Below are 9,880 nucleotides of genomic sequence, written 5' to 3' on the forward strand. Positions count from 1 at the left end.
CCCTGTACAGGTCTGGTGTGATAAACAAATTAATGACAGCGCGCGCGCACACACACACACACACACATGAAGGAGAATGACGAGCAGTTGATCTGTGAGTTCACAAGGCTTGGGCAAGCTTTATGGGACTGAACATTCAGCATCAGTGTGGCACTCATCTTGCAGTTTGTTCTAGACTCTTGCCTGACTCCAGTAGAACCTCTCTGCTCAAGTCAAAAAGTGGAGTTTGTCACCTGCATGCCTTCATGTATGTACACCTTCTGCTTCACCTGCCTTCTGTTGTTTTTTTATGGAGTGGAAGTCTTTGAATCCCAGTGAAAGGAGGTACTGTATTGTAGACAGGGCACTGGACATTAATTAGGACATTGTATGCGCTGGTAGTATATTGGTTTTCGAAAACAAAATGAAAAGAGGATCCACACAGTCACACACCCCCACAAACACATACTTCCTTTCCAATTGTGCCAATGCAAAGCAAAAAGAAAAAAAGTTTACGAGAATTAAGCTCAATGTGAACCTTCATGAATGTACAGTATGGATCACATCTCGTCCTACGGTCACATGGTAAACTGATCCGCCTTTTTTTTTTTTAATCCGGGCGCTGTTTTTATGTTAACTCTGCATAACTTAGGATAACTATCGTGCTCTTTTCGTTCAGGTGCGTTTGCTCCTTGCCCGCGCAGAAAGAAAGAAAAAAAACCCGCTGTCGGTCTGCTCTCCCTTTTTTTTTTTCCAAAGCTATAGCCCGCACCCCTGCTCCCGCTTGCGGTCGGCTTCGTCGTGGGGAAATACGGTAATCAGGCACCCTTGCGCTTCTGACGCAACGCCTCGCTGGCGTGGCTCCGTGACGCAGCCCAGTCGCGCCGGGGTCGGCCCGCCCCCCCCACCCCGCTTCCCGACGGCCGGCGAAGATGGCGGACAGGGCGATGCGAGAGCTCTCCTCGCTGGAGAAAGCTCTGGGGCTGAGCAAGGGGAACAAGTACAGCACGCAGGGGGACAGAAAGGTGACGCGGGTCTCCGCTGCAGTCCCGGGGACACGAGTCTGTTGGGGGAGAGGAAGGGGTGACCCAGAGAGAGAGAGAGAGAGAGAGGACAGAGAAAAGGCAGTTGCGTGATGGCTGTACATGCTTTTCGCCATTCATTCGTCATCCCCCACCCGTCCGCCTCTAAAGCGAGTGGACGCAGCGCAGCCTTTCACGGAAAACAGTCACATAAAACGGAGCTCAACTCAAGGGCTGAGGCGAGAGCAAAATAAAAAGGCCTTCGATGTCCGTTTTGAGAGGCGAAGGCGTGGGGGGGATGATTTAGCGTGACACAGTCCTGTGCTGCTGCTGCTGTTGTTGTTGTTGTTTGTTTTGCTGTCCGCATGCTGAAGTACGCAGGGGCTCGACATCTCTCTCCAGTTGGGCTCAATAGCCAGTTTAAATAGCCTAACGTGGTGTATCCGTGCGCACAACGACACACGTGTGTACAAGCGTTTCGGTCCCGTTACCTTGTCTCTTTCCGACTACTGCTGTAGCAGCGTTTGCTTTTGCACACGTTATAACGATTCACAGGCCTTTCCAGTCTCTCTAAAGCCCCCGGCTCATTCACGGTCTGTAGGTTCGTTTTTTTTTTCTCTGTTTGATGACGCCTGTATCCGAACGCTTGGAAGCCTTTCACTGAGAGAGAGATTTGAAGTGCGGGTTTGATTTCAGCACCGCCGGTATAACTGGGCGCATTTCGTCATGAGGCGACAGAAATTCACTGCCCTGTCCACTTCACTTCCCTTTCAGCTGTTGGCAGTGCGACTCCTGCGTACCATGGCTTCCTATGACGGAAACAGTGCAGTAGTAACTGTCAGGAGGTCGTGGGGCTTGCACTGGATGGGATCAAATATTGTTGGTTTTGAGGGGGGAACAGGATATAAAAACCAACATACTGTAAAACACTTTCTCTTTCTACTCTTTTCAGCATGGAATAAACCTATTACTTGTTCCTTGACTGGAAAACACTGCTCCCTTGAATGGTGGGGTTAAAATCGTCCACCAACCTGTTTTTCTTGTGGGAGCAGTTCTCTGTAGCTGAAAGACCTCGGTGCTGAACCCCTTCCCGACCGGTGCGGAGAGCTCCCCGCTTGAGGGCTGGAGATATGGGGGTGCTGACGGCTGCCTTCTGCCCCCCCCCCGCAGGTCCCGGTCCTCCAGGCCAGTGACGGGCCCAGCCTGGTGGGGCTGGTGACCATCGCCGCCCACCTGGTGCAGCAGGCCGGGCGCCCCGAGCTGCTGGGCTCCGGCGCTGAGCAGAAGGCCGTGGTGCAGCAGTGGTTGGAGTACAGGGTGACCCGGGTGGACCCCGGCACCAGGGAGGAGACCGGGACCATAATGAAGGTGGGCCGTTGCTCTCCTCTCTTTCTGGTTCTTGTCTTGTTTTGTTTTTTCCTGTTTTGCGGGTGGGACTGTTTTGCCCCCTTGAGTTGCAGCGAGAGAAAGGAGAAAGGAAAAAAGCCGTATCTGAGCCCTGGTGGGGGCGGTGTGGGTTTAAAAACGACGCGCTGGCCACGCCGGGTCGGAACCGGACTGCAGACGAGAAGCCGGAGCTCCTCCCTGAGTCGATCTGTTTGATAATTCCACCCATCAGTGGCACTGGGTGGTGTGAAGGTTTTTTTGGGTTGTATTTCCAAACTCATGTCTAGTTCAGTAAAAGAAGCAGTGAGCAAGTGAGTGTTTTATTTTGGAAATGAAGTACCTGTTGTGTGAAAGCTGCTCGCATGCTTTCGGGTACCAGCAGCAGATGACAGACTCTTGTTAGAAGCTAAATCAACGGCACATTATTTTGAGTCAGTTGACTTTCGTCTCCTTTTTTTCGCAGAGCGCATTGTGATCGTTCGCTGTGATCCTTTTAACTCGGGGGGTCTTGTGTTCATCCACTCCATGCCAATGTGAAACGGTCTTAGGAGTCTGCTTTATCCACTGTCATCTTTCTTTGTTTTTTCATTACTGGGTGCCGCATGGAAATAAGTCTGACCCGTCACCCTAATTGAATATGACTTATTGACTTTGCTTTAATTATAGTTTCTGGAAATGAAAAGGTTTGTGTCTGTGCCGTTTAACTTGAGCAGCAGATTCCATTCCTCATCCTGTTTTTCCTTGCAAATCTCTTATGTCAGTGAAGTTCGACGTTTGTGCCACTTTAACTAAAGAAAGAAGGCAGCAGATACAACCAGGCCTCGAAACAGCCCCAGAGCTACACTCCCAGTTTCTCCTCCATTGAATTTCACAGCCATCCGAACGCTGACAGTAAATGGCTCATTGTGAACAGATGAGGATGAATTGGTGCTGATCTCTGTTTACTAATGTTGTGTGTAATGTGTTTAGGAGGGTCAGGAAGCCTTAGATGTTGAAAGGACAGCTGTCTGTTAACCATTTGAAGCAGCAATTAGTGGAATCCTACAGCAGAAAGACCTTTTGTGTTTGTCTCTGATTGACTTTGACATATTAATACACAGTTTCCTATTTGAGGATATTAAGTGTAATTCATTAATTCAATATGATCATTAGCCTTTCACAAGATTGTTTAGGAAGGCCAGTGAATTTCAGAAATGACCACAAAATCTCCTAATCTGATCAAAGGGTAGCAGAGCTGAAGCCAGTTTAAGCCATTTCTTTACAAAGCTTGTAGGACCACATCCACGATTAAAAAAAAAAAGGAGAACATTTTATAATCCTCCTGTATTGAATGGTTGCAATTTGTTTGGACCCACATCGACACTTTGGTAATTTGTCAAGTTTTTTTTTTACTGAAATTACTCATTTGACACTTTTCTTCAAAGCAACTTACATTCAAACCTATTTTCACATATGAGGTAATAAAATCTCTGTATTTATTATATTGAACAAGACAATAACATGAGAGCTCATTTTTGGAACGAACCAAAGTTCATTAGTGTATTTTATTATCAAGTCATAACTTTCTGTGGTTTATAAGCCTGAGTTATTTTTTCTTTTACAACCAGTAGAGTAGAGAAAAGACTCCATTAAAAGCAAAATCTCACTTTTGCATTTCATTGCAGGGAAAAGAGTGATTGCTTTCTGGAACTATAAATTTAATTTAACTCGCAGAGTTAGGCATGCTTTTGATAATTCCTCGAATTAGATTCTGCCTTTTTGATTGCAGAATTATTCATCAGGAGGGAATGATAAGACAGTGTGTCTGTGTGTGTAGATTCTGTTTTGAAAGGTACAGTGCTGTTAAGGTCTGGCCAGGCTTCTGCTGCACTGTAGCTTCAGGGAATAAAGAGATACGATTGTGGAAGAGCAGTCTGCAGTCTTCATGCCTGCTTGGCAACATTGCACACTAACTAATTTGCCCTGGAGATCTGTGCTGTGAAAGTGGTGAAGATGGTTTTCTCCCCTGAGACCTGCACTTGGGCACAGTGCCAATTACAGCAAGAATTAAGGGATGGTTTATTAAATTAGTAAGAAAATGAGTCAATCTTGAGAAGTCTGCAACTTCCTTTGCATCTGTGGCAAAGTCTTAATTTGAGCAGCACATTGTACTGTAGGAGGTAACGTAACATGCAGAAATTGGCCTGAGGCGATGCGTTATTCACTTATTTTCTCATTGAATTAAGTCTCAGAAAACTATAAAACAAATGATTTTTTTATGTTCTGAAGTTGTTTTGGAAAGTGTTGGTTCAACAATGATTTTATACTTTATGCTAGAATATACACACTGTATTTAATATAAGAAAAAGACACTGGTGCTCTCGGATGTTAGTAGGTCTCAGCTACCCATCTTTACATCTTCTCATTATTCCGTTATTTCTGTGCTGTTGCTGTGATGTTTAGGTTTTTGATAAACTTTCTGAAAAGTGGGGGCCTTTCAAATTAAGATTGAAGATGCCCTGACGTCCTACCACCTGTCACAGGCAGTTAAATCAGCTTTGATCGAATGAAGCATCACGTATCCTGGTTTATTCTGGAGGATACTGGGCTGTTGACCTCTTCCTTGGCGGTCTATCTAACCCAACAGAGAGAGCTGCACCACCATCACTGAACTGCCTCCTCTGCATCTGCCCAGATGGCAGCAGAGGCTTGTGAGGATGGTTGTATTTTAGGAAAGCTTAATGTTCGAATTTGCTCATGAAAAGGGTTCAAATTGATGTATTGTCCTTTCGGCTTTAAATTATCGCTGCTGTTGTGTTTCATGATATCCTAACGCAGTGCGTAGATGTGCTAGCATCTAGTCTGGAACAAGACATTGGCAACAGTCCATCTTTTCCATAGATCCAGTCAGTGTAGAAACAGTGCTGTACACAATGATTATATTGTTGTTTCCTCTAAGTACTAAATTAGTTTAAACTGTCATTATCCCAGAAACAGAATAAGAGGAATGCTTTGCAATTTTAAGGACCTGTGTTAGCCATAATTAGGTTTTTTGTTTGAAAGTGACCCTCTGTATTCTGCCACCACCTGCTTTTGATGTAATACACAGCGGTAAAAAAAAATGGAAAATGTCCATTTATTCTGGGTTTTACACTTGATTTCACACTAATGTAATAGGTAATCAGCAGTTTTCGTGCTTGATTCCATTCATGTTCTATGAATCAAGCATTGTGTGTGGCCAGTAAGGATCTTAAATGAGTAAATCTTTAATGAGGGACAAATCCACTGTGTTGTTTTCTTGTTTCAAGGATATTGAATAAAAGTATAACATGCTACATTGAACAAAGCCAGTCCTGTATAAAAAGTTCTTGACTTAGAGAAGAAGCTGTGTGGGAGGCTTTGAGTTTTTGTTTCTGAAATTGTTTTTTTTTGTTTTTTTTTTCCTTTTCAGGACCTTAATCAGTATCTGGAAGATAAGGTTTATCTGGCAGGAGATGACTTCACTTTAGCCGATATACTAATGTACCATGGAGTTCACCCGATCATGGTAAGGTTTCTGAAATCTTGTGCGATACAGAAGTGTCCCTTCATTAACTGCCTATGACCAGAATTGCAGTGAACCCCTACATTATTAATCAAGTTTTGTTAGTCATTTTATTGTTCCAACTCCAGTGTCGTTTGAGCGCGTGGGTAAACGTTCCCCTGTTTTTTAACCTGATGGCGTAAGTGGCTTGGTTAGCCAGCAGACCTGAGACTGGACGGCCATCCGTCGAGGGGCCTGGCCAGAAGACCACGGAGGTGTGGCCGATTGACGCCCTTTTGTGTCTCCCCCTCCCCCCCCCCCACTCCAGGCTGAGCTCGCGGTCCAGGAGAAGGAGACCTACGTCAACCTCTCGCGGTGGTTCGACCACGTTCAGCACTGCCCGGGGGTCCGCCAGCAGCTCCCCCCGGTGGTGGTTCTGAAGAACAGACTCTACAGCCACGCTCGCTAGGGGCTGCGGACTTGTCCGAGAGGGCAGCGGGAGGCTGGCGGGGGGGGCGCCGTGAAGTTGAAGTCCGGACCGGCCCCTGCCAGCCGCGAACAGAATTGGTCTCCTGGGGTGTTTCCTGCCGTGCTAATGTCAAGGGTACCAAGAATGGGGCTGATCTGAAGCCAATTGTTGTTGTTTTTTTTTTTTAGATTTAGAAGTATTTATGAGTAAATAATCCGGGAGTTTCGTTTTTTTTCTGGGGCGAGCGGACGGGAGAGTTTGGAAGACAGCGGAAGCCCTCCCCTGCCTGTGGTCTTGGTGTGGCAGCTCTCGGTGCCATCCGTCCCCCTGGCGCGAGAGAGAGAGGTCGAGGCATGAGCAGTGACAGGCCTGTTAGTGAGGTCCTTAACCGGAGGCGCAGTAAAGAAGGGCTTAAAAAGCACGTGCTCACCACGCCTTTCGGTTTTGGGTTAGAGTTAGGGTTCACCCCGTATTCTTTTTTTTTAATACCGTTTCTTCCTCTATATGGTAATTGCTACAACTGTAAATTCTTGGAAGGTTTGTACTATACTGCTTTTGTCTTTGACTGCTAACAAAACCCCCTTTCAGTCTTCACTTAATTACAACATTAACCGCAATCTTTAATATCTGTCCACAATTTAATATGAAGCGGCCTCTCTGTTTTGGAAGTGTTGGTAAAGTCCGTACAGCAGCTTGAAGGACAGATCCCCTATATGCTAACTGTTATTTTATTATTTATTTCCTTTTTGTACTTGGTTAGCTGGAGGGCTAGAAATTCTTTCATACTGGGTGCACAGTATATCGATTCTAAGTGTAAAGCCTTTTTCTAAAAGAATCTAGCAGTTAAGACTGAATGGGATCACTGTACATCGGCTCTGTCCATCCTTATTTAGAGCAAAGTTTGCAAATTCCAAACTGTGTAGCTACAAAATTGTGCGTCACTGTCGGTTGCCTGACTGTTAACACTCTGGTGTTGTACTCTTGTTGATCAACAGCAAAGGGGAAGTTACAACTCCATGCCTTTAAAATCTCTCCCCTGTTGTTTACAAAGCACAGTCCCATCCATGGCAGAAGCACCACCAAACTTCATTTAATTAATGAATGAAAAAATAATTTCGTTTGTAAGATGCAAGCAAATTCTTCATATTATGACTTAATTTGGTAATATTTACTTTTCAGATGCTTTTTGCTTTTGTCTCACATACTCCCGATCTTGATGATAAAACCCAGTTTTCTCTCCCTTTTTATTGTTACCTTTCCTGTCAGCTTTGTGGCGTCAGTACTGTATGTGAACTGTTGACTGCTTACAAAGCTGTAAACTTAATGTTATTTAATGGGTATCATGTATTGTCTAGTGCCAATAAAAAGGGAAATGACTACTACACTGGCTGCCCCTTGTGTGTGCTAAATTGTCTTAAAAAATCTTCTTGGTTGTAGATTTGCCTCTTTACATAGTATGGTTCCAGGAAAAGAGGATTTTGTGCAGTATGAACTTAGAAACCATATCCTGCAGTCACTGGAACATGCCTTGTGATTAGAATGGACAAGATACTGTAGCGAGGTCTGTAAGTGGCCTACTGTGTTGCATTAATTCTCTTTTGAATGGAAACAGCAACTGGAGCTGTTGCTCAGACCTGCTTGTGGAGGACTCTTTAAGAACCGACAGGCGGGCACCACTGGTCACTGGGAGTGTGACGCTCTGGGACGGGATGGGATCCCAGCCCAGCAGCATGGCAGCACATTCCTCGCAAGGATGAGGGACTTTCTGTTAATGAAACGATGGCAAGGTGGAGGATGAGGTGGCAGGAGCTTGCACCGCTGACAGACATTGGGTCACATCACAAGCCCAGGTGACGGCGCATGGCGGCACAGTACATCAGTGTCTGACAGGAATAGAGGGCGTGTCAGGTCAGGACTTGGTCGAGGGTGGTCTCACGGCGTCCCATCTTCTCTCTTCCTTCAAACACACTGAATCCTAAGGCAGGAGCCAGCAGAGCTGTGGCATTTCCACAGGCTGGAAAGCATCAAGGAGTAATGAATGATCTGTGATTTTTTTTTTTTAAGTTGAATTCTGCTGCTAACATTAATTGTGGATGTCAGTCACGTGATGTGGTAATGAGGGTGACACACAAGAGCTATTTACATACCTGGCAAAAAATATCATTGAATCCATCTTTTTTTATGAACTAATCTTCCCACATTGCTTGGCATAGCTGCATTAAATAAGTGCTTGTGACAGCGTAAGTATTATCCCAGAATTACAGTTTGTGACAGATCTACCAGACAGCCTAAGAAGATGGCATCTGACAGCCCTTTGCTATTATGCAACAGAAAATGTAATTTCTTGTGTGGGTGCGTGGGCAGGGGGCTGTTTTTGACTCTGTGGGGAACACGTAAAATAAAGCCCATAGCAACATACTGTACGTCGGCAACACTTGAAAGGTAAGCAGCATTTTCAGAGTTAAAGCCTGCTTTTCACCCAGAACAGTTCTCCGTACAACACCGGCTCACAGGGAAGCCCAGGTGTTCTAGGAGAGCAAACAAGAACAAGATGAAGCACATACGCCCATCAATCACGGAGCATTTGATCCCGAAACAGAGATAACGTGCACATGCGGAAGCTCGGGGGCATGAATCATTCCTCAGTTCAGGCTGGAGTGAGACTGCTCCAAAATTAGCAACAAACTCTACCTGTTCCAGCTCCAGAGCTCACACGGTCATGCATTGCAGAACTGGCACCTCCGACGCGTCGCTGTGGCCAGCGACCCTGGTACCCCTTAAGAGACAGGGCGCTCATTCCGCCATCCCATCGGCTCAGATTGATGTCATGGGATGCTTACGGAACAAGCGCACAGTAATTCAATTACCCAAGTTCAAGGCCCTCTTACTGTATTTTGGTAAGTGGTTAAATGAGTCACTGCAAGCACAAGTCACTACATGCATTAGTAATTCACCGCACACCCTGCAGCTTTGCCGTCATCAAGACCTACCTTAGCAGGACGGCAGGAGTAATTCAATAAATTAGCATTCGTACATCAACCCCTGCTCCTGCCCGCGATTCACCTGTCCACTGGCCGCTGGTCTGCGCTTGCAGTGCGTGTTTACTACTACAGTGTGTATATCGTATGGGTTCAAGCTAAATATCTTAAAAATTGGTTTGGGGGGAAGGTTGTTATCTAAACTATTGCTATTCTCAATTTCACAGTTTTGTTTTGCGCGAAGAAACGTAGGCGGAGTTGTGGTTCGCGTGGGATTAAAAATATATACATATAAAAACAGAATTTGAATCAGATCATAGCAGCTGGCTTTTGAATCACACGGTCTTTGACTTTTTCCTAGTCGTCCTGTGCTGCACACGTTGTCGTGTAAGTCCCTGACATGAAATCCTGAAAACCACAGACCGTATCCGGTGAGGATGATGTAGACGGCAAGAAGCCGAAAATGAAAAAGACAGTGCCATGTCTTTGTATTTTAACGGTCTGAACATGTTCCAAATTACAAGGTATTTTTTTTTTGTTTGTT

General features: G+C 45.4%; 1 protein-coding gene across 1 annotated transcript; it reads left to right on the plus strand.

Annotated features, from left to right (window-relative positions):
• The first annotated feature begins 841 nt into the window (after positions 1-841).
• eef1e1 (eukaryotic translation elongation factor 1 epsilon 1) lies at positions 842-7,740 on the plus strand. Its single transcript, XM_088644158.1, has 4 exons — positions 842-1,004; positions 2,172-2,369; positions 5,818-5,913; positions 6,218-7,740. The coding sequence occupies exons 1-4, from the start codon at positions 912-914 to the stop codon at positions 6,356-6,358; spliced, it is 528 nt and encodes a 175-aa protein (XP_088500284.1). The 5' UTR covers positions 842-911; the 3' UTR covers positions 6,359-7,740.
• The last annotated feature ends 2,140 nt before the right edge of the window (positions 7,741-9,880 follow it).

This window comes from Lepisosteus platostomus, chromosome 8 (genome assembly GCF_059453375.1).
Source record: "Lepisosteus platostomus isolate fLepPlt1 chromosome 8, fLepPlt1.hap1, whole genome shotgun sequence".
Classification (NCBI taxonomy): domain Eukaryota; kingdom Metazoa; phylum Chordata; class Actinopteri; order Semionotiformes; family Lepisosteidae; genus Lepisosteus; species Lepisosteus platostomus.

What these genes read in the sequence shown, in the direction of transcription:
- eef1e1 (XM_088644158.1), top strand. Translation starts at nt 912, where the DNA reads ATGGCGGACAGGGCGATGCGAGAGCTCTCCTCGCTGGAGAAAGCTCTG. An exon ending in GCACGCAGGGGGACAGAAAG is followed by an intron (nt 1,005 to 2,171) that starts GTGACGCGGGTC and finishes CCCCCCCCGCAG; the next exon opens with GTCCCGGTCCTCCAGGCCAG. An exon ending in AGACCGGGACCATAATGAAG is followed by an intron (nt 2,370 to 5,817) that starts GTGGGCCGTTGC and finishes TTTCCTTTTCAG; the next exon opens with GACCTTAATCAGTATCTGGA.